Here is a 25,418-nt window from a genome sequence, read left to right on the forward strand (position 1 = left end):
AGATAGACTTTTTTCACTGAGCATAATGTCCTTGAAATGTGTCACAGACATTGCTTATATCAGTATTTATTCCTGTTGAGATTTTTCTGATCTGTATATGAAGTAAGGGGCAGGCTGTCATGGTGAGAGGATGTCTTTTTTTATGACTTCAGGACTGATTTTAGTCCCAAGTTTTGTCATTTTTTTTTTAATGTCTCTAGATCTCAGTTTAGCCATCTGTAAAATAAAGACATTGAAGTAGACTATGAAGGTCTTTCCAGCAGTAATGGCCTCCCTATGTAATGAAGCTCACCTCCCCTCTTAATGCTGCCTGAGGTAAGCTCCCGGAGTCCTCAGTACGTTGTTAAGCTTATAAGCATCTCATAATGGTTATATTGACATATTGCTGCTACTTACATTTTTCAAGTATAATCTTGATAGGCCAAAATAGTACTTGACAAACTACATAAATATGAAGATGAATCTGATTTTTCAATATTCTCAGTGCTAAGACATAAGTAAACTTCCTGGTTGACACAGTGGAGCTACAATAATACAAGAAATGTGGCAAATTATTCTTAAATGTCAGTTCTACACTTGAAGTCAAATCTTCATTCTTGAATCTGTTCTTTGAACACTTTCTTGCGAATGAGCTATGTCAGTTTGTTGAGGAAGACAAAAGTTCTTAGCCAAAGTAAAAAGAACCAGCCCACAAACAATCTGAAAGTGTAGACTTCAGTGTTCTCTCGTGGAAGATATATCACATCCCTCTCCATTTGCTCTTCCCTCCCTCCTCTTCGTTATACTACCCAGCATCTGGGTAATTTATTTGATCTTACACAAGTGGCAGATTTTTTAAAAGCTGAAGAGAATATTTTCTCATAAATTTGCTGAGCAGCTTGCCCTCCCACCCTTTACCTGCACTGTGTGTGTGTGCACCATGGATAACGCCCGTGAAGGCCCTAGTGGAATGCTTGAAAAGGAATGCTTGCTCCTGCTACAGTGCCCTGCAAACTAACTGCACAAACTTAAGTTATGCCAATGGTGATCTCGTTGGCCTTTAATGTGACCAAGTCTTGTAAAGGACAAGAATAGTTGCACGACACTATATCAGATATGCACTCCATGACTAACAATAATCCAAGTTTATGTTTAAAAACTGATTATAGTAATGTCCGAGCTGGAAGATATTTCACAGAGCATTTAGCGTACCTTCTCTGATAAGTGTGGAAACTGGCGGAAGCTTAGTGCGTGTTCATGAGGTAAAAGAGCTTGAGAGAGAGTTGGGGTGAGCGCCCAATGCTCGTCCTGCCGCACGACTCTGTGCCTTACTGGTTTTATGACACAAGCTCAGCATTGCTCTCTCTAGCCACAGAGGCCTAGAGGAAGCTGGGAGCGTTGCGTAGCTTTCACTGTGGAAAAATAAGTATCAATACTGTGTAATTTCTTTATTTTCTTACTGTGGGTGGTGGATCATATTTCTTCCTAACATTACTCTTGCCACGTGCTTCTCTCCGTGATGGCTCTTCACTTTTTGGAGAAAGGGTCTGGCTTTGTAGTCCAGGCTGGCCTTAAGCTCATTAAGTAGCCCAGGCTGGCCACAAATCGACAGTGATCTTCTGCCCTGGTCCCCCAAGTACTGGGATTGCAGCTGTGTACCACCATGCCGATTTTTTTTATATTTTAGATGACGATTTCTCCCTACCTAATTTTCTCATATCAAGAGATCATGTCTCATGTGAAGCCCTCCTTTAAGAGCAACTCTGCCACACTGTAAAAGTCTCTTTCAGAAAGTTGGTTTCCTCTTGAGTGAGTTTTAGAAAATAAACAAAATAAGCTAAGTTAAAATCTAATATGGTTTAGTGCCCACAGCTATGAAATTGTTTTAACTGGTAAGCAGTTTATTGCCTGTGATTTGTTTTATCCATTAAGAACATGAATGTAGTTGGGGCATCATTTTTTGTTTATAAACTTACCAACAATAGATCTTCACATTTTCCTTGTTCGTTTGGTCTTACAAGCACCTATAATTCAGCTCTTGACCTGAATACAGATCCTCCCTCCCTCCCTTCCTTCCTTCCTTCCTTCCTTCCTGCCTTCCTTCCTTCCTTCCTTCCTTCCTTCCTTCCACTTTAAGGTATTTTCTTTTTATATATTCCGTACTTTAACATGTTGTTCTTGGCTCTTCCTCCACTGGCCTTGACCTTCACCAGGGGCTATGTCCTCAACACTGTCCTAACTTCATCATTAATCTTTTCCTGCCCTGCCCTTTCGTATTAGGCAGGTGGCCCGAGCTGCAGGGTTCCAGGTAGATTGGGGAGCCTCACAGAGACTCACTCAGGTGTTCAGGGAGAGAGCACACCATGAAGCCCTTACTCAGAAGTGAGGTCACAGAGGATGATAAGAGGCTTGCCGTCTTCTCCTCCCCAGTGCCTGTGCAAAGGCTTAATGTTTTTAGTGTTTCCCATGTACTCTGGGCCCTGTAACCAGAACAGGAATTGTGGGATTCTGAAGCAGATGGGATAGGTGTGGCCTTTGCTGCCCTTCAGGCTTCTTGAAGCTTTAGTACGTCACCTGCCTCTGACCTTGGGCCTCAATTCCCATGTCTTCTACTCTGCAGGAAAAGTGTGGCCCGTGTAAGGGGCCTTTTATTTTTAAACTCTTGGGATTGAATCCTCATGATGTGAAAAATCATATAACCTTAATAGTTGCTTTTGATTGAAGAAACAGCACTAACTGACTATCCTGAACAAAGCAGTTACAAGGTGAAGTTGTGAGGAGTGGGTTGAACTGATGGAAGAGCAGATTTGGGAAGTAGATGCGACAGGGACGCCTGCAAGGAAGCAAGTAATTGTCTTTAGTTAAAGTGCCCTCACCACCTGTCCGGGGATTGCTGGGGGCAGAACCCCACTGTAAATGAATTCTGACTGTCCCCTCTTTGTGTCACTGCCCAGGCGAGAACACTGTACAGTCTAATACTCTGCCATGTGTCTGTGCCCCATCTGCTAGAAACAAGAGCAGGAGTGGGCGTCTGATTTTTGTCTTCCATGGTAGATGGCTTACCATTGCATTCCATTAAGACTACAGCAACGTTAGGATGTGTCAGAGGAAGATAATTATCTGTTAAATCCATTGTTTCCATGTAAATATCTGTCCAATGTTTATTTGTTTGTTTGTTTGTACCAGGGCTTGAACCAGGACCTTTGCACTAAGCTCTATCTCCAGCCTTTTTTATTTTGAGGCAAGTTCTAAGTTACCCAGGCAGGACTTGACCTTGCAATCTCCTTCCTCACCTTCCCGGAGTGCTGGGATTGTAGGCATGCGCCACTGCCCAGCTTCAAGCCTGTGCTTAAGGACCTGTATGCATAAAAGTGTGGAAAGACAGCAATCATTCAGAGCCCCTGTTAGGTCCTGGATAATGGTAGGGAAAGGGAAGCACCCAGGGTGACTGCACCCGCAGTCGTACTCTCACCATGACTGAGCGAGGTGTGGAGAGTATTTCCTGCTATACCTGTGTCCACACTCGCACACGTCACACGCACACGCCTCTCCTTTTTGTGCTGGGGTTTTGAGCCCAGTACCTTGCGCTTGTTGGCTGTACACTCTGTGTACCACTGAGCTGCACTCCTCACCCCAACATGCTGCTTCTTTGTGAAAATTTGTTTTTCCAAAGAAAGAGGAGTAGAGAAAATGAGGGGTGATGGTAGCATAACTATGTTTACAACAAGCGTTTCTCCTTGGTATTCTTATACATACTAAGAGAAAAAGAGAAGTCACCAGACGTTTCTAAATCATTCATCCCTCAAATAGGTCCTCTGAATTCCCAAATGGCAGGCAAATTATTACAATTAAACGTTGAATATATATTTTAGCTGGCATATTAGCTTTAGAGTGGTCAAATGTATAATCTGATGTGAATAGATTATTTTAATGCGCTAATACATTTTTAATGCATTAAGGGCATCTTAGATAATTCATATGCACATTATATTTATTCCTGTTTTATGGAATTTTAAAAGGACAGCAGTGTAATAAAGGGAAATGGGCTGCGACTCAGATGGTCTTGGATGCCCATTGTGGTCGTGTCATTCTCTGTTTTTCTCATTTACAGGTTTTTTTTTAGTTTCTCTCTGAATCTATCTTCATCTCTGTATGGCAGCATTTGGATTAGTTTATCTTTGTGGGCTCTTTTTGCTCAAAAATTCTATGACTCAGTCAGTTATTACTTTGTTTTCATCCCACAGCCCACAGAACCCTTTGGGAACCCAGTGAGTGGTCAGTCCGCGAGCCAGTAAATATTTACTGAGTGCCTACTAAGTGTGTGGCTTTTTTTGGACCAGTAGGGAATACAATCTAGGTGGTAAAACAAGATACGTACACAAAGGAAGCTCGTAATGCACAGCAGTCACAGCTAAGTGCCAAATGAGCATGCAGCCCAAGGCCTAGGCCTGGCGCCAGTGCCAGGTCTGGGCAGCTGAGCAGTGGACTGTGTGGGCCAAGGGAAGACACTGGAGGAGACTGGTCAGGGTTACGGTGCAAGATGCCCGGAAGAGTCTGTTACCCATCACTGTTCAGTCAGCAGAAGACTGGATTTGGAGTCAGAAACCCTGGCTCCTGGTTGTGGCTCTGCTACTTACAGCAGGATTACCTGCCCCATTCTAAAGTGGTTTACACTCTGCTGAAGCAAAAGGCAGTAATACCTCTGCCTTGTTAGAAGGATTTGGCTGGTTTTTTGTTAAATGAAATTATCCTTTAGTGGAAATGTTGAGAGAATTGGTCATCAGACATTCGAAGGAGGGGCTTGCACAGGGTGGTCAGCAAGCCCCTGGGCACACTGAAATGCGACCTTTTACTCCCAGCCTTGGGTCAGCTTGCTGATGGGCCATAACTCTCACTTACAAGCAGTGCAGCCTTCCTATGCTTCTGGCTTCTCATTTGTGAAACAGGGATGGTAATATTTCCCATTGAATTGTGGGAAAAAAAGAGAAATGTAAAGCATTTAGAAGAGTGCAAGGTATTGGTGTTCCTGTCCTTCCCCTTTGTCCCTGTCACCCCCATGTCCGTTCTCCTCTACTCATCCCCCTGGCCCATTCTCTTCTTTTCTTCTCCCTCCACCATTGTCATTTCAGAGATAATAAGTAAGTGTTCGTCTTTGTGTTGGGCGCTTTTGGGGGCAGGGCTTGATAATGTAGAGCGCCTGCCAGCCTGAGGGGATTAAAGGGACTGTGTTTGAGATCGGTGAGCACTGCAGTACGAACAGGTAAGGGAGGCTGTGTAAACCATCTGCGAGGTAGTAAGACCCTCATCTGGGACAGCGAGAGAGAATAGAAAAACAGGCATGAGAGAAAGAGGCCATGTAGATTTGAGTTGAGAGATTTTGTTGTAGAATGAGGCAGTGTGAGGCCTAGGTGACTATGCGTGTGATGATCCTACTGATAGGACTGTTGGGAGCATGAGCTGATTGGGTAGGATTCAGAAAAGCTTTAATCTAGGGAAACAAGTTTTATTTTTGAAATGCTGAGTTTTACGTGATGATGAATCATGCAAATTCATATGTCCTGCAGATAGCTGGGGACGCGAATGCCTGGCATATTTAGCAAAGAGTGGACCAGTTTGGCTGGATTAGACGTGCGTGTTGGTTAGACTGTCTAGTTTCTTCAAGCTAGATCTGGTGTTTAGTTGGTGGTCTTATTGTTTATGCAGGATGTCTTCCTCTCCTGAAGTAAAAAGAAGCACATTTCTTCTGCAGAGGGAATCTCATACTGGGGGCCTACCCCTGTGCTCTGTCATAGGGTAGGATTCAGACACTCCTATGCCATTTCCTTCTCTAAAACAGACTTTTTTCTTTGCTATTTTTCTTTTACGATTCTGGTCATTGGGGATGAAGGGAAATGTTAGATATGTGAAAATGGACGTTATTTCATTGCCATTTATTCTCAATGTGCCCCTCATACTTGAGGCAGCACTCACCGTCATCCTGACTGCCCCAGATGTTTTGCTGATGTAGAAGCACAGTGGGACTTGGGTAAGAGCTGGCATAATGGAACATAATACTAGTTTTACTTGTCTCATAAAGCCATAAGCATGATATTGCTGAATAAATGAAACTATCAAATAAGAGGTGGCAATAAGATTACAGTACTGCAGAATCCTGGGGGCAGAATAAAATTGACTATTTACTAAGCATAGCTATTTGATATAACTATTTGATGTTATGCATCTTCCCCCTCTGTGTCTAAATCACTTTGACCCATATTTTCAGGCTCTACTCTCTGCTACCCAGATTTATGAAGTGAAGTAGGTATTTAATTCTGCTTCCAACTATATTTTTGTCTCATTTTCCTGTCAGTTGTTCTTTCAGGAGATCAAGTTAGGTATGCTCATCTGGGAAGGTAGGGTGTGAATGGAAATAGGAACCTCGGAGTAGAGAATTAGCTATTCTGGCAGGGTGACTATGAAGTGACATCTCTTTATGACCAGGTTTTAAAACTCAAGTCCCTGGACATCTTTGGTTTTATTTCTTTTCTTCACAGTCTGCAGGGTACTATCAGAGTTCAGTGGTATGTGGTTTCTGAAGCTACAGAGGCTTTTGTTGGTGCTCAGCTGTAAGCCTATTATTAATAATGAAGTTGGGATAAGTATATACTGTAGCAATATTAGAATTTCTGTCTATAAAGCAATAATATTGGTATAGAATGGCTTTCTCTCCATGTGTGTCTTCTTCTCTCCTTTTTTTCTCCCCTTTCTTACCCCTCCTTTGTCCCTTTCTCTTTCCCCTCCTTACTGTCTTTCATTTCTACCAGTTTTTATGGGTCCCCTTAGGATTTCAACAATGCATATTTTTGCGTTCTCTAGATAGGATTATCTATATCAGTCTCACTGTCTTCTTTCACTTGCCCCTCCCACTGAGGAAGACTGATACTTGATTTGCTCTGTGTTCCACTCCATACCGGCCCATGGTCGAATCTGGCTCTTTGGGATCCTGCTCTCAGGGGTCTTGCTACCTACCTCATGCTGCTGTATAATGGAGCTAGGCTGGGAGTTGTCAAAGGCAGACACCTGGCTGTCAGAGCCTGGAGGAAGGATCTCTGCCCCAGGACTCCCTAGGCCTTAATGTGCCCTCGATAATCTTTGAATTTTTTATTTTTCCTCTCACTTCACCCTTACCAAAGCGTGGCTGGGAACATAGAAGCATTTGAATCTTCTCCTTTGCTTTCAGTCTGCATTGTGTATGCTGGGAAAGTCTCTATTCACTGTCCAGATTCTCTATGGCTTTCTGGGTGATGGGACTTGTTAAATGGCAACAGGAACCATTCAATGTAAAAAGAATTTCAGATCAATTTCAGTCCATTTTAGAGCTACATGAGTTTATGGGGGAAGTAAAAAGTAGGGGAAGATGGGAGATTTAATACATTGACAAAGGATATGTGCTACTTCAACTATTTCTAGTTGTTGTTGCTTCCAAAGAGAATCTCTTGTTGACAGCTGCTGCTTGGCTGTGTGAGAAGTACTTCCTGGCTGTCTTTGAAACAGACAAGGGGACCAAAACATTGATTCAGTCAGGAGAGACTGAGGGGCTCAGAGACGCAGGTGAGGGAGGTACAGAGTGAGTCCTTGGCGGTATCATCAAACTAGCTTTTGGAAACTCTCTTTTGCTTTGTAGGACTTTTTCCATTTGATGCATGACCAGAAAATAAGCTCTTACTAAAAGGTATTTGTTCATTGTCTGTTGTCTCTAGGCTTTTCCTATAGAACTTTTCCTTCCCCTTTGTTAAGCAAATTTTGTCAGTTTATCAAATTGCGACCAATTCTGTCGCAAGCCTGAATTTGTCAGATTCCTACCACCAAGAACATGGTTATTAGAAAGGTCTTAATGTGAACTTGCAGAGAGCCTGGCCCTGCACTTGTGAGCCCTGGGGTGTTTTCTCTATTTGTTTGTTGTGTTTTGGGATGGGGAGTGCAGCACAATTGTTTTCTACACATCTGAGCTTTCTGTGACTTTTTCTTTTTACTTGTCTCAAACTTGCTTGCAAAGAAAGATACCAGCACCCTAAAGCTTCCCTCATAAATCATTTCCGCAGTAGAGCACTGTCTGAGCAGCTGATGAGAAGCAAGATCAGCCATCTTGTATGTCCAAAATCAGTGTGGAAGCTGTTTCAACTGGGGATTTCTATCCTGGCACCTGTGAAGCTGCCTGTACTTGTAATTAAAGTATAGCCAATGTGTACAAGATGTAGAGGCAGTTTCCCGGCAGTGGGACGTCAGCCTTTGCGGTCATAGGCAACAGAGGCCCGGGGTACCTGCCTTATGTCTCACAGTCAGCAGGCATGGTGTGCATTTGGTGTTGAGTTTATAAAATTTGACCACAAAGCCTAGAAATTATTGTACAGAATTTGTATGGTAAGTGTGCATGTGTATGAGTGTGTGCATATGTCTGAGCTACATTTCTCACTATAGGTGAAGTGACTGTTAGGAATATATTGAGCTGTTAATTACCATTCAATCCTTTGCTTTAACCTTGACTAAAATATATTGCAGAAGCATTTCTTTATGGGTTCATTCTATTCTTAACATGTGCCCACATGCATTTGCCTTAAGGAAAATATTCTGCTTTTGTAATCTCCATGGACACTTCAGTGACTGATAAAATGTAGATGGTTTTTAAGTGGAAAATGTTAAGCTCAAAGACCTAGATAAAGATCTATGAGCCAGAGCCACAGAGTTATCTCTTATCCTTTTCAGATGGAGAAGGAAGGGGTAGGCATGCAGGGGTGTGTGAAGTTATTATTCCTTGTGCCCACTCTTGGTATCTTTATCCACTGAGCCCAGTGTCTGCTTTATCATGTAGTGTCTTCCCTTTGAGTTAGCTCTACTTACAGGCACCCAATCGTGGAAAGCACAGAATGTATCTATAGGAAAGGTTTTACCTGTATTCTTTCTGTTGAACTATGCATTACAGTTGAAAATATAACCATAAGGCAAATGTGTAACATCTCATAAAATTCCCTTATCAGGAAGCAAGAGCACCCTTGAGAAGCTCTCGCTCTTTTTCGTTGTTTGACTCTTTGGAAAGCTAGTAGTGGTTGGTGTTTATAAATGCATAGAAGCACTTCTGTCTTTTAGGGCAGATCAAAGAGGCGTATCTGCTCAGAGGGCTGGTCTGGCTTGGACATTAGAGCACACTAGGAGGGTAAAGGGAAAGTGACACAGAGCCAGGGCATCAGAGCCTTGGCATCCACTCAGGAGGAAGTGACAGTAGTGATACAAGATTGGTCACATTTGGAAGGAGTGATGCTGTAAGTGAAAGTACTAAGGATAAGCCCTCTCACTGCCAGAGGGAGTGAGGTATCTGTATTAACTCGAGGTGTGTTGGTTCAGGTCCTCCAAGAAGCAAGTAACAAGGTAGACTAGGTGTGCAAGACATTAATTGAAGAAGATGCTTCTGAGGGAAAACGGGAGGAGGCTTTGGGAGGCTGGGAAAATCATCAGCACAGTACAGACAAGCCCTGTGCAGAAGGGCAGAGATGGAGGAAGTTAGCAAAAGTATGGAATGTGGGGCAGTTCTAAAGACAGTTCCCATAAACCTGATACTGAGTCAACCTTTGCGGTTGAATGTATTGCCTCAGGTGTACATGCTGGAAGCTTAATTCCCAGTGCAGCAGTGTTGGGAGGTGGTGCCTAATCAGAGGGGATTGGCTCGTATGGGCAGAGCCCTTAGGAATGTACTAATATATTAACCTGAGAATATCACCAGGGTCTTGTCTTTTTTTTGGGGGGGGGGTAGACAGGGTCTTGCTCCATAATTCAGGCTGGCCTTGAACTCACCATGTAGCCCAGGCTGACCTCGAATTCTTGGTGACCCTCCTGCCTCAGCCTCCCAAGTGTTGGGATTGCAAGCATGCACCACCAGGCCCTTTAGTTTTATCTCTCACATGTTTATGTGCCCTTTCAACAATTTATGAGATAGCAAGACCCTGTCTTGACAAAAATTATAATAGGAAGGATCTGGTCAGATACCAGCACCGTGGTCTAGGACAGGGATGGTGAGCTCATGGCATGTGCGCCACAGTGGGCACATGGAGCCTTCTGTTGACACGCAAGCCGGGTCAACCAGTCAAGGTTTGACGGATTATCAGCATGCACACAACAGCAAAGATCATATTAATTGTGCAGAAGCTCGCCAAATACAGACTTCTACCTTTCAATATAACGGTATTTGTTTCACTGAAAGCACTGTTACTGTGTTTTTCTTTTAACACAAAAAATGTTAATGTCTGAGTTGTTTTTTCTAAACTAAAACCTTAGTATTCAGGGTTAATTGCAGTGTTGGCACTTGGCGACAATAAGTGGATTTTGGGTTGCAGTTTGGGCACTTGGTCTCTAAAAGGTTCAGTATCTCTGTCGCTGATCTGGAACTTCTTGGCTTCTAGAACCATGAGCCAAACAAATCCTCTCTTCTCTCTCTTCCCCCGCCCCTCCGCCACCTCTCCTCTGTCTGTGTCGCTTTTATCCATTCTCACATATTCCATCAGAGGGGCACAAAATGGACTGTGAGAGTCTACACTGCCCATCAGAGGAGCCTGCCTCTCCTGTAGGTCCACCTATGTAGCTCTGCTGGCTCAGTTATTGGCTTGCAGCAGCTGTTGGGAAGCATAGCCCTGGCTGAAATAGCAGTGATGGGTTTCAGAGCACAGCAGCTGGGCTGTCAGTCAGTTCAGCTTCTTGCAGTCAGAGATCCAAGAGGCACGTTTTCATGATAGCCATATAATTTTCAGCAGCTATAGATTGATATAGAAATAGAAGTATAGAGATGAATATAGATGTAAATGTGGGCTCCTTAGATAAATGGCTAATTCCAGCACTGGGGAAGACATTGCATGATAAACGTGGAACATGCTGTGCCAGAAAAAGGGAGAACTCAAAGAATGATAGAGGACTTGTCCAAATGACACAGAAACGAGCTTGTCCGTGCTCCCACTGGCCACGCTGGGAACAGTTTGCACATCGAAAAACAGAATAGCAGTCATGGATTAAACACCTTTGGGTAAAACAATGTCTTAGGAATCCATACTAATATGTGTACAACTAAATAAATGAACAGCTTGGGAGTTTGGTAAGAGATGAAAACTACATACATAGTTCAGAGTGTTTGCTCACAAAGTACTTATTAAGTACAGAGAGGAAGGGTGTAACCGTACAGTGGAAAGGCCAGTAGGCACCACCCTAATCGAGTGATCAGACGTAAAATTATGAACAAATTATAAATCACTTGATACCTTAAATCTGTTTATTAAGAAACACATAAACCAAAGTAACTGGCTTATATTCTGTAAAAGTATCAGGGCCACCGTCAAAGAAAAACGGCTCCACACTAAAAAGATTGGACAACTGAACAGAACAACTGACTCTAAACTACAGCCGTCCCTGCTTGCCTGTGGTTTCAGATTTACATGGCCAACCTCAGTCCAAAAATATTAAATGAAGGCCGGGGTAGAGCTCAGTGGTACAGTGCCTGCCTGGCAAGTGTGAGGCCCTGAGTTTGATTCCCAGTACCAAAAAAAAAAAAAAAAAGTGTGTGTGTGTAGTGAAAAAAATTTAGAAATAATTCATGAATTTTAAATTATACACCATTCTAAGTAGCATGATGAAATCTCATGCCATCCTGTCCAGGATGTGGGTCATCCCTTTGTCCAGATAATCTACACTGTGTATTCCCTTTAGTTACTTAGTAGCAGTCTTAGTTTTTAGATTGACTGGCATGCTATTGTGGTGTTTTTGTTCAAGTAACCAGTTATTTTAATAATGGCCCCAGAGGGCAGGAGTCGTGATGCTGGCAATTCAGGTATGCAAAGGACAAGCTGTCACGTGCACTTACCCTTTTTCTTTTCCTTCCTTCTTTCCTTCCTTCCTTCCTTCCTTCCTTCCTTCCTTCCTTCCTTCCTTCCTTCCTTCCTTCCTTTCTTTTGTTCGTTTTGGAGACAGGGTCTTGCTATGTAGCCAGGCTGACCTTGAACTCCGTGGCTATCCTCCTGCCTCAGCCTCCAAAGTGCTGGGATTACAGGCATGTGCCACCACACCTAGCTTGAAGAAGATATTTTGAGAGGCCATATTCACATAACTGTCATTATAGTTATTGTTACAATTGTTCTATTATTGTTACAATTGTTCTATTATTAGTTACTGTTAATTCTTTACCTAATTTATAAATCCAGCAGTATCACAGGTAGTGTATTTATAGGAAAGAAAAAAATCCTACAAGTACAACACCTCCTAAAAGTACAGTTGTCTGTCTGTTATCTTGGGATTGGTTCTGAGACTCTCCACAGATACCAAAATCCACAGATGCTCAAGTCCCTTACATAAAATGTCATAGTATTTGTGTATAACTCATACATATTCTCCCATGTACTTTTAAATCTCTGCTAGACTACTTATACTACCTAATACAATTTAAGTACTATATAAGTAGTTGCTATTCTGTATTGTTTAGGAAATAATGACAAAGTATCTCTACATGGTTAGTATAAATAGAATTTCTTGTGCATGAATATTTTCAACACAGAGCTGGTTGAATTCATGGATGTTGGACCCATGGATACAGAGGGCTGGCCATACATAGGGTTCAGTACTGTCCTTGGCTTCAGATATCCACTGGTAATCTTGGAACGTAACTTCCACAGATGATAGTGAGCTGCTACTGTAGATCCTTTTTTTCTAAGTATTCCATTAAAACAGTTAGTTTGTGGTTTAGGCTGTAGTTAAGTTCTTAGTTCTACTCATTTTTAGAATGTGTAGGAAAAAGGCCTGGGTTATAGAAAATGGACACAGAAAGTAAGGGGAGGTGCTGGTATAGCACGTGAGCCAACTGTTCTGAAATGGTTCCAAAAAAGGAATGTGTTCATATGGTATGAAAATTACATCGTAGTGTTTGTGTATAATTTAAACTATTTGAGACAGTTATCTCACCTATCAGTATATTGTTTGTTATTTCAGTGTTGGGGTGAGATAAGCAGTGAGGAAGAAAGGTGAAATGTAATCAAACGTTTAACTTACCATGAAATTTTACTCCTTTTGTTTGTTTTGATTTGAGTTTTTTGAGACAGAGTCTCGCTATGAAGCCCAGGCTGGCCTCCAACTCACAGTCCTCTGCATTAGCCTCCCAAGTGCTGGGGAGCAGCCATAGACCACCATGCCAGCTGAAATTTTACTTTGTAAGATTCCTACTCTCCTGTATGGGCGTGGGACACCTCTTCTCCACGAATAGAAGACCCGATGATTTCCGAACTGTTGAACAGTGGGAAGGCACGAACTTACTACAAACCTGTTGCTATGTAGAAAAGAGTGGGAAGGGAAAACGCCAGCTACTCGGAGAATTTTTGACAAAGCCTGCTTGGGAGACCCGTGCTGTTTGTGTCTGTCAGGAACTTCTCGTGATGCCTGCAGGAAGTGTTCATTTTTAATAGATCCCTCAATTTCTTTTTGCATTTGGAGAAGCCTTTCAGTCCCAGCACTAATTCTCATAGCGAGAGAGATGACTTACTGTTAGACCTCCAAGGCTGTTATGTCCCTTCTTACATGCTGATTGTGAATTATCCAGCCGTGCCAGACATGTGTAATTGGGGTAGAATTACTGATACACTCAAGAAAGGAGAAATTACAAATTTGTCTAAAGCAGCATAATGTCATGGCACACTGTTTAATGCTCTCTTTTCTTACTGGGCAGCTGATCCACGCACTCATGTTGGGTTCTGAGCCCTCTTTAGCCAGAAGAAAATCTCCTGACCTTTCATTAGCAGCCAAAAGAAATGAATGAGTAGTCAAGTACATGGATCTAGGCTAATTCCATTTTCTCTCTCTCCTACTTACTTTTCAAATTGCAGTGTCAGATAATGGGGAGGAGAAAGACAAAAGCCAGGAAAGGCTGTAGAAACGTATTGTCCTTGTTTTTGCCTGGCAAACTTGAGTAGAAAAATATGTTCCAGTATTATATTTACTAAATGACTGGGTGTTTTTCTTATATTTAAAAGAATATGTGAATTTTTTTTTCTGGATGTTTTAAAGCAAAAGTAAAATAAATTGCTATAATTGCCACGTTGAAAAATCGTTTTTATCCTAAGTGAGCTAAATAATTCCATTCAGAAAATATTTATTGTCTACCTTGTGCAAAGTACTTGCCGGCAGTTGGTGTGGCGAGTAAGAAAATTGTGACCCTTGTCCTCACAGAGCTCATCATCTAACAGGGAAGATAGACACTGAGTTAATAACTGCAGTATTACTGCTTGATAATTTATGATGCTTTTTCAGGGTGATGCACCGTAAAGAGAGTATGTGTGACTCTCCATGCCTGGAATATAGTAAATGCCCAATAATGAAGGTTATTATTATTTTATGTATTTTTTTCTTTTTACTGCTAAGCACCAGTACTACAACTGTTCCTCCAGGGGAAATCTGTAATTAGCATAAGGAACTGAGAGAACACAGCTCTCTGATGCTGAGTTTTAGAAGGAAGGGAGAGGAAAATAGTGGGAAGAGTGTGGAGTGAGTTGGGAATCTAAGGCCTTAGGAAGTGCATGTGGCAAGTCCTAACTGGTTTGTTGACATTTACTGGTGGGATAAAGAGGACAAGAATGTTGAGGAGTAGCACGGGTTTGTGCCTAGGTAATATGCTGGCTGGCCGGTACTCGGTAATTCTGGGAGTCGATGTGAGCAGCATTAACAGGACTGGATCATTAAACAGTTGTGCTTAGCATTCTCTAGCTTTTCACAGTGAAGCTTATCTGTGTGAAATTTTCCTTGCTTGTGCTCCCATTCCAGCTTTCTCCTCCAGACCCCATGTATTGACTGTAAAATGTCAGTGCTCAGTAATTCATAATGCAGTAACAAATATTTCTTTATTCTCTTGGCATTTAAAATTGCCAAGACATATCAAACTGTCAAAAGTGGAGCTGTCCCCTACACCCCTCCCTCTCCTTCTCACAGGCTCTTCGGTGGGCGGGGCCTGTCTCCTGCCCTGTTAGGGCTCCTTGGTGACAACCTTAGTTAAATCCTCACCATGTATCAACATCTACATCTGCTGATTTGGGGTTGTTACCTTCTCCACGCTGCCAAACACAGCTCTGATAACGACAGCATTTGCCAGCATGCTTATGCGGTGACTCAGGAGACAGGGTGGCCAGCAAAGCAGCCTCTTTGTGGGAGTGGATTTTGAGAAGTGCTAATTCTGTGGTGGTTTGGAGATATTAATATCATGCTGGCAGTAGATAAACAGGCAGCAGAGGGGCATATAATGAGAAATGAATCAGCCACAGCATCTCTTCCTCCTTTCTCTACTAGCACATTTTTTTGCTTCTTTTAAGTCTCTTTTCCTGAGTGTAGATGACTGGAACCCTTAGTGGCTTAAACATGCACCGATTAGTCCAGCTCCCACATCCCCACAGTGTCATTTTCTAAGGACCACTAGTGTGTTAAGAGTTAACTACATTTTCAGACAATAGTAAATCACAGCATATGGCACAGCAGCCTATTGCTTACTGTACCCTCTCCCTAAAGGGCAGTGAACCAGATGGTGTGAGTGGAGCCTTTGCTGTAATTATGACAGACACAAAGAAAGACATAGCCACCACGCTCCCTCAGTAAGATCATGTCTCCTGTGTTCCAGAATTTGCTATAGTTAATTTTCCAAAACTGTGTTTTTGCAGTTAGATGTTCACATTAAAGTTCTTTCCAGGTTGGGGAGGGACTGTGCAATTATGCGTTATTTGTTGCATGAGTGTCTTTTCCCATGCACTGTCTCTAGTTAATAGCTGCAGGCCTTATAGTGACACCTCTCACTCCCTAGTGGGAGCAGCTTTCCTGTCCTAGTGAAGAAAAGAAGATTCAGCTGTGTTTGAAAATTGCTTCAAGTCAGATTTTCATCTGAGATCTTCTGTGGCCCTCCTGACACATTACTCCAAAACTGGCCATCTCCATTTTTATGCTTTTCCATTTCTCTTTTCCCCTGTCCAGTTTTCTTCCAGCAGAATGGCTTCTTCCTGCTTGTCCCTCTTCCCCAATTCATTCATGGCTCTCCTCCAAGCCCACTTTTGGTGGGACATCCACTGTCAGGAGTAGTGATGAGAAGAGAAGCACTTTGTTAGGTTAAACCAGCATGTCTCACATTGCCAAAGTAAAACAAGACATTTTCTACTTACAGTATAAGCTGGGAAGGAGAGTTTGAGAAATTTAGGTCATGCTTTTATGTGTCTCGTTTTTTATCTATGTGCCTGATATTTTAGAGCAGACTTTTCTTGAGGGTAGTGACTTGTTTATATCATTCTGTAAATAGCCCAACCTAATGTGGGCTTTTTACAGATTTTTATTCTAGTTTTTATGTATGGATTGATAGAGCATCTGACTGTACTAACCAGAAAAAATGCTGAGCTCTGGAACTTTATTATTCAGCCTTCTATTTGGATTTCTAGCTTAGCAACTCTTTGGTCTTGAAATCTTTAGCGTCTCCCTCCCTCTGCCAGAATGCATTAAGACCTCCAGGTGCGAACTGTTATTATTTCTGTTGACTGAGTCCCATATGTACCTCTAGTGCTCACTGACCTACCTTTTCGTTGCAGAAACATCGCCGAGGCGCTTGTCAGCAAAGGCCTAGCCACAGTGATCAGATACCGGCAGGACGATGACCAGCGATCCTCACACTATGATGAGCTGCTTGCTGCAGAGGCCAGGTGGGTCAAAAACATACTCAAGTAAACACGAGACTCATAGCCCCGCTTTACTCAGTCTCATTATTGTACCTATACCTGAGCTGAATGGGTCAGAAGATCACATGCTGATGGAGCTTATATTCATGAAAATGAGAACACACTGAATTTGCAGGCAAAGCCTTGATTAAGTATACTTGGGCTTTATTTTTTTAAATATGCAAAATATTTTAGATATGATCTCCCTGTAGTGGTCTAAGAGAACCGTAAATAGGAACCATACGTTAGATATTCTTAGCACCACTCCTGGGACTAGCAGGGAAGCCCTGCTTGTGCACAGTATGTCTGCCTGTCTTCACCTTCAGAGGCGTCTTCTCCCAGCCCCTCCCACTTGTCACCTCCAGACTTTTTGTCATGTACAAAGGAAATGAAAACATTTATTAAGAAATGAGTTTTGGTTTCAAACACTTCTGACAGCTGGCAGGAGAGCACTTGAGAAGCCCTGTGACATTTTACTTTTGTCCTTCATCCCGGTGGCTGGTTGCCCCAAGGACATGCTCACTGCTCAGCAGTGTTGCTTGCCGGTGACATTCCTCAAGGCTCTTACTCCGGGAGACTTCTGTCACCGGCAGTATTGGTAAGTGAGTGATTTCCAGACTTCCTGAAAAAGCAAGAACTGAGCTACTTAACTGCTACACTAACTTGGATGGCTCAACGTACTGCCTGGACTCAACCAAATACATCTGCCTGTTGCCTCACAGTGGTCGTGGGGCTTGCTTCCCTCGGCAGTTTTCTGCGTGACCTCTGGGAACCACAGGGTGCCAGAATTTCGGTCATTGTCGGGTTATACACTGCAGTTAGAGAAGCAGTTAGTTTGAGCGTGTTGTTACCTGTTCTCAGCCTCAGCCTTTGTCATTGAGCATCCTTCTTTTGCTCTTTGGCCCGGAACACTGCCCTGATGTGTGACATTTACCTCTAACACTACGTCACATCCTGATGAATAGAGAGCATCTATAGAATATCACACAGAACGTCAGCTGAGAAATCAGTCTGTCAGGCTGTTGAGGCTTTTTGGATTTTTTTACTTGTGGACTTTTCCCTAAAGGCCCTGTCTAGGGCATGATTCTTTTTTTGCACAGGGAATCGAACTCAGGACCTTGCACTTGCCAGATAGGTGCTGTGCCACAGAGTTATATCCCTGGCCCTTAGGACATGATTCTGAAGTACAAAGATTTCAGTGAAAATACCCGTATCATTGGTTGTTTAAGGCTCATTTGTGGCCATTGAAAAGATAATGTGTTATAAATCTGTAACTGCCACTTTTCATAATCCCCTCACCTTCCTGTATTATCACTAATCCCAGGTGGGCTCTCAGAACCCATGATAGGAAATGTAGCTTCATGTCTTCTAATACTGTGTCATCATGGAGCTTTCTAGCCCCTTTAGAAAATAGAGTCACTAAACTATAAGCGGCATTCATGGGATGGGCCCGTGAGAGAGCCTCACCTGATGGCAACGTCAAGCACGGTTTAGGCGACCAAGTATTGAGAGCAGTACAGTGAGATGTGTTCTCATATTTCTAGTGCTGAGTTTGTGGTGCCACTAGTGAATTTGTAATTCTGACAGGAAGGTAAGCATGGAAATAATTTGCAAAGCTGTGCTGGAAAGTGAAGCTAGAATAAACTCTCTTATTATGCTGTTAGGAATAGCCACGGTGTACCTTGTAAGTGTTGTTTACCGACTACACAAATAGAGGGGAAATTTTTTAAGATTTAGGTTGTCAGAAGAGAACAGCCTCTGAAATGCTGATTTTTGTGCCGAAGTAATATAAGGAGATGTGTGCTTGCTATAGCAGCGAGCTGCCTAGAGATAATTGTGTTGAGCCTTGCTTTTAGACTGATGGTGGAAAAAAATGGCTTCAGGGCCATTGCACTGTTGCAAATTGAGTAAAGAGAAAGAAATTAACCACTTCCCCAAGCCCTGAGTCATTGCCCTGGGCAACCCAGGCCTCTTAAAGAATTAGGACAGACGGCCAATCTGAGCTGTGAGTGGGTTTCCTTGGGAACCTTCCTGTCAGTGAGCCCTAAGACAATGGCCTGGTGCCATCTTGGAGACACTGGCCCCGACAAGGGGAAGTGAGAGCCAGGAAAGACCAGGGCACCTGCCAGGCAGTGGTGGTGGCTTTGTAGCCATTAAGAAGATTTCCAGTGGAGAATGTACCTTTTGTTTTTCTTTTTTTTTGCAAATAATGAAGTCAGTCTCTTCCAGACCACCTGTGTCTGACACTGTGCTTTCTTTTAGTTTGGCCTTGGCTCAAAGCACTCCATTCGCCAGTGACAGCCCCCACACCTCCCCTTAGCCTTCTCACCTGCCCGTGACGTGAGAGCGGGTCACAGCGCGTTTTACGTGCTTCTTCAGCCGTCTATCCCGCCAGCCTGTTGAAGATTGAGTGTAGGGCTCTGTCCTCCTCGGTGGATTAGCTGTATTTTTTCTAGTAGAACTCTGCTTTGTGGTTTGATGCCCCTGTCAATGAGGTTCCTCTTCCTCCCAGCTTAATGTCCTCTGTAGATCTCATTAGCGAGTTGTTTACTTCTTTTTGGGGCCACAGATAGAACCCCTCAATAAGAAAGGCGTCTGTGTTGACCCCGAGTCTCTCGCTGCATGGACTGTCACTTAACTGTCTTTTGTTTATTATCCTTTGGCCACTTTTTAATCTTCAGTGATTGTGTACTGAGCCAAGCCAATTTGAATTAATTTCCCAAATAAAATTTCTTGTGCTACTGTATCTAATGCTTTGGCAAAAACCAAATTAATAACACCTTCTGCATTCATGTTAGTCATTTACTCTGAGACTCTTTAGGTGGGTTCGGGCAAGTTGCAAGGCCATCATTTCTGTTTGTCCCCTCAAGGGTGTCAATTCCAACAGATTTCCTTGACCCTGACCTTGAGTACCTGTTTTTCTCTCAGGTTATTGCTGCTGATATTGGCTGTGTTGCAGTGTGTTCTTCATTGACGTTGCTTTCTAGTACGCTGCCTGGCCGTTAGTCCTTTTAGAGAACATTCTAAGCTTTGGGGAAAGGGCAACCTGTTAACTTTTCAACTTCTTGGGTCAGCACAGCTTCCTGCCTAGGAGTTGATGAGCCTTCCCAGGGCTGCAGCCGCTGTTTCTCTGCAAAGAGGATGATCTGCCAACCTTCCTCAGATCACCTCGGGGAGCTCAGGGAGTGTTCTGTTAGGTGCTCACTGAGAGAAAGGTGAGACAACAGGAAGAGAAGAATACCAATGTGCAGTTTGCCCGTAGTTTTCTAGCACATCCACCTGCCTGCTGGAAACAAGCTCGACCACCTCGCCAGCTATGTGCAGCTTGCTGACACTTCAGGGCACCTTCAATCAGGTGTCTTTCAGCTGATGGGAACCCTGCATTATGTCTCAAATAACTGGCCCATCTAGTGCAGCCACATCTTTTTGTTTAGAGGATAAATAAGCCTCTAATTCCCAAAGGAGACCTTCCTTTCTAGCTCATTTGTCTGTCATCAGCTGCCTCCTCCTTTGTCACCTTGTGTCCCAGTAAGATAAGGTTTTGGCATTTCCTCTTGTGTCTCAGGCCTGGTTTCTCTCACAGGCTGCAGTAAAAAGCCTGTGGTGCTCCAGTATGTTTCTCCCAGTGTTTTGTTTTGTTTTGTTTTTGCTATTTTGTTTTTTGAGTCGGGGTCTTGCTCTGTAATTCAGGCTGGCTTTGAACTCACTAGGTAGACCAGGCTGGCCTCAAATCCGCTGTGATCCTCCTGTCTCAGCCTCCTGAGTGCTGGGATTATAGGCGTATGCTGCCATGCCCAGCACCCCCAGTATTTTTAATAAAAAGAACTTAGATATAGCTAACGTGCAGTTCTTTGTGACACTCCTGAACCTGGGTCTTCCTTTTTAGAGGCATCCTCTATACTGCCTAGGGAATGTGACACATTTCTGTATGATCCTAATGTTTAGTCCCCAGATTAACTCTCCAGGTTTCCAGTTTTTATTTTACTTTAGTATTGGTTAGCCGACCTACCGTATTCCTAGTTAGATGAGTGTTTCAAACTTCAAACAGAGCTTTTGATTTCTTCATGGAGTATTTCTTATACCCTATTCAAGTATTCCCAATATAGACACTGTTCAGACCCTCTTTATTTTCTAAAATGCTGCAAGAACAAGCATTTTAATCTATCCCTCATATATGGTATAACAGCCAGCGTGATTTTGGAGAGATCAGAGTGTGAGCTTCATCACCACGCTAGATGTTGTTCCACATAGGCTTTTTGTTGAGCAAGTTGTAAACAATGAAGACAAGCTGGGAACAGCTGGAGTCAGATCACAGCATAGCTGTGGCTGTTTTTTCTTTAGGTGCATACATAGGGGCTATCCTGAAGCCACCAATTTCTTTAAAATTTAAGAATTTCCAGAAACTGTTAGAATCTGTAGCTCATTGCAGGAAAACACAGGTTATATTAATTCTTAGGTTAGAGCCTCATTCCTGTGAGATACCTTTTAATTCTAAGAGTTTATGATTTCAAGATAGGATATTTGTGTTCGCAGAAGAAACCGATGGCCTATCTTGACTTGTGGGAAAGCAATTGTATTGAACAGTCTAGCGTCTAAGCCGATTTAAATGAATTTAGACTCATTCTGGACATACATAATGAGGTTAGGGCTATCTCAGGAAAAAAGGGCAAGCTCTCTTGTCTTTTTGTGTGTATTCTCTTTCTTGCCTGACACACTGCAGATTCTGAAAACTGTGGAGTTGTCTTCCCTCTGTGAGGCAAGCACGAACCTGCCGGCATCTAGGCATCTCTTCCTCTCTCTCTCATCCCCTCGAGAACTCATTTTTCTGATTGAGCAAAACCTCCTTATAAACAGAAATCTAGTGTTCCTGCCTTGCTGACATGTGCATCTCCAGTCTCCAAACCCCATACGCGTTGGTCTCTTGCTTTTTTTTCCCTGTGACTGGCAGCACCCCCTTCTTGCAGACTTCTCTCTGCCTGAACCCGAAGGAAAACTGAGCAGGAATTTTCATCATAGTTTGATCGAAAGGCTGTGTGCTGGTTGGTAACTCTTTTTTGCCTAAGCCCGTATCAGCGATCATTATTCAGAGGCATGCAGCTTCTACTGAGTATCTCATTGGCGGCGCCATCACTGGGACCGCTGAGGGTTTACCAGCTTCCATGCATTTATAACAGTCACTACTAAGTAGATTTTGCAGTTCTACTGAGATGGTATTTTGCTGTTGTTTTCTGCAGTACTGGACATTGAACCCGGGGCCTTCACACTGAGCTACATCCCCAGCCCTTTTGTTTGTTTGTCTTTTATTTTGAGACAAGGTCTCAGAAGTTGTCCAGGCTACAACTTGTGATTCTCCTTCCCAAGTACACTAGTCACCAAAGTGTTTTCAGTACTACCAGGAAGGAAGTGTTCCTGGGCTTCTGCTATTGACTTAGCCAAAATAGCTCTACTGTTTTTCTGACATATCAGGAGGTTTTCCATAAAATTTCAATAAGTGAGAAAAAAATGACCTAGAGAAAGTTGAAAAAAAACTTCAGAAAAGAAACACTTTTGAGGGTCTTTTATATCCCTGTCTTCAGTTGTACTGGTATTTACATACTGGTTTTGAAGGAAATGTGAAGTATTCCTCACCAGTACTCTTTGTTGCTAAAGGGAAAGATACTACTTGGGCTAGGGATGCAGGTCCATGGATGTAGGTCCATGGCAGCTGTGTACAAGGCCTGGGTTTGAACGTCAGCATAGGGCATTGCGGGGATTTTAGGATTCTAAATGGAAAATGTCAGTATACTGGTTTGGCACAGTTCTGAACTGTTCTGTGTCTTAAGAAGAAGCTAATTTCATTTCATTGAGAAAATTGGTATAGAATTTGAGTGCATTCTCTTCAAATGCTTGTTTTGAAATTTTAAAACTAGTATGTCCAACCACAGAGTATAGATTACATGGATAAATCCATTCCCCAAGAAAGCAGATCTTTCCTTTTTCAGGGACAGCTGTTCAAAGCTGGTTTATCTTGGATATAATGACTTTTTATTCAGTTCTTCTCTTTACTCTCATTTTCTTGAATATATCTTGGGTCCCAGGTAGAGGGGATAATAATGGTGAATCAAAAAATATGTATATAATAGATTCAGCCCTTCACACAATATGCAATCTCAGAGGGAAAGGCATTAAATAATTTTAATAGCACCTGTGGATATTGCTATTTTTCCTATTTCTTCTCTTTTCTTACCTGTTTTCTTAGCCCTTCCTTTTTTCACCCTCTTTATTATTAACACCACTTGCCTTACATCTTTTTTATTCCCTCTCTCATTTCTATTAAATTTTCCCAGGAGAGGATCTCCCTGAAATTCATCTTCTCTGTTCAGCCTCTGTTCTTATCTTCTCAATAGTTTAATGGTGCAGCTTTAAATAAACCAAGATTTTTCACTTTGAAAATTCTCTTTGAGTAAAACTGGAACCTACTGAATAGTGTTAACAACAGGGCTTTTAGTTGAAGTTTTTCCTCTTTGCTTCCCCGTTTAATCGCGATCCCTGTAACACCAGGGTACCATGGGATTTTTAGCTCGAGCATCATAGGAAGCAGGAGTCAGGTGAATTAACTTCTGCCCTCTTCACCCAGCTGCATTACCTCATGCCAGTGCAGGATGGAAACCAGCACAGAGAGAGGAGATTGCCTTTCTCCTAAATATCCCCTTGGCTTCCTTTCTTTTCTCACTGGAGACGCTCAGCCCTGCTGCACTTTGGACTTGCAGTTTGGTGTCACAGTCATGAGGTTGCTAATTGGATTCGGCACGTGTTGGGAGGTGGAGGGAGCGCTCACTGTTGGGGAGCAGGGTGGATCAGCTATTGCAAATGGATATGATAACAGGAAAATGCATTATAAGAGCTGGTGTGGGGAAGTGATTTGACGACACAGCTGAATGTGGGGAAATTTAGCTTTTTCCCTTTCTTCAGAAAGATGATGCACTCAACATCCAAATAGCAGTAATCAATCTGCATTTAAGGCAGCACAAATGGCCACTTCTGGAGAGCTATATAATGCCTCCATTTCCAAAGAGTTTTCTCCTTCAGGGATTGAGAGGATCTGTTCACGTCCTCTGTCCTCTCCTTCTCTTCCCTCCCCTCCCCGAGTTCCTCTGACACAGGCAAGCTGTGAGAGTTGATGGCTGCGGAGACTGGGGTGCAGTTGGGCCCCAGCAGCTTTATGTGCTCTCCTGTGTGCCGAGCCCTGGGGGTTTTACAGTCATGGTCAAGTATTAAACCAGAAATCCTCCTTGCCTGAACATTTCTGTGTCATTCCAGTCTGCATTGGTCATATTCCTTCTGAGGAAACTGTGCTAGACTAACCTTTCTCGAGGATTTGGCTGTAGTTGGGGTTCCTCTCCCAAGTGTACTCAGCTGTGAGATGTGTGTGTTCAGAACAGCGTGTCCATTCTCTCCCACCTGACTGTTCCCTTGGCTGAGTCTCTTGCCCTTTTCACGCAAACTCAAAATATTTGATAATTTTGAAGATTATAATCTCAGGAATATAATCTCAGTCCAAGGTAAATCGTAATAATAAAATGATCTTACTTGACCCTTGACTTCCTTAAATGAGTGACGTATAACTTGACTTTCTAAACTAGTGATTCCCAAAAACACAGAAAACGAAATAATGATTCCCAGACAAGATCATTGTCCCTCTGGGAACTTATTATTCTTTTAATTTTTTTTATTTTAAAAAATAAAAGGAAAACATTAACAGACATCCATTTACAAAATAGCATAAGAGTAATACGAACAAAACAGAGTTAGAGACAAAGTTGCAGGAAATTAACCATGGTTGTTGTATTATTGGTAACATCAAAGTGGTTTCTCAGGAAAACAAATAGAGATATACAAGATTGATCAAACAAATGATCATTAACTGTTCCTTTCTGTAGAGTAATAGAAGACAGTAGTACAGCTATGTTAGCTATCCTGTGTATACATACTTACATAATTTCCCCTTCTTTCGCTTCTCTTTTCCCACACCCCAGTAGCCCTTTACTTTTGAGCATTTTCCTTTCATTTCACAGTGTCTATCATACCTCCTAGTTTTTATTCAGTCTTTCAGGTTGTTCACTAGTGAGATAATGCAATGCTTACACATGCACATCTGATTTATTTCACTTATGAGTATGGTTTCTAGTTGTGACCATTTACGTATAAAAGCCTCAAATTTATCTTTCTTTATAGCTGAGTAATATTCCATTATATAAAAGTATCACAATTTTTTTATCCAGTACTCAGTGGAAGAACATTTGGGTTGCTTCCACAATTCAGCAATTACAAGTTGTGCTGCTATAAACATAGGTGTACATATATCACTGTGATACGATGTTTTCAAATCTTTTAGGAAAATACCCAGAAGGGGAATAGCTGGGTTGAATGGTACCTTTAGACCTAGCTTGCTGAGGAACCTCCAAACTGATTTCCACAGTGTTTTCACCAGTCTACATTCTCACCAGCACTGGAGAAGAGTTCCTGTTTTGCCACAGCCTCACCAGCATTTGTTATTGGTTGATTTCTTAATGCTAGCCATTCTTACTGGGGTGAGATGAAATCTCAATGTTGTTTTAATTTGCATTTCTCGAATGTCTAATGATGTTGAACATTTTCTCATGTATTTATTTGCCATTTGTATTGCTTTATCTGAGAAATGTGTATTCATCTCAGCTGCCCATTTTT

General features: G+C 42.5%; 1 protein-coding gene across 1 annotated transcript in view; it reads left to right on the forward strand.

Moving 5' to 3' along the window:
- Snd1 (staphylococcal nuclease and tudor domain containing 1) overlaps nt 1–25,418 on the forward strand; it is a 431,831-nt gene that overhangs the window by 218,926 nt on the left and 187,487 nt on the right. The window contains exon 13 of the mRNA XM_005402366.2: nt 16,587–16,697. Coding sequence (XP_005402423.1) covers nt 16,587–16,697 — 111 coding nt within the window. The remainder of the gene's footprint in view (nt 1–16,586; nt 16,698–25,418) is intronic.

This window comes from Chinchilla lanigera, unplaced genomic scaffold, assembly GCF_000276665.1.
Source record: "Chinchilla lanigera isolate Chin_1 unplaced genomic scaffold, ChiLan1.0 scaffold00078, whole genome shotgun sequence".
Lineage (NCBI taxonomy): Eukaryota > Metazoa > Chordata > Mammalia > Rodentia > Chinchillidae > Chinchilla > Chinchilla lanigera.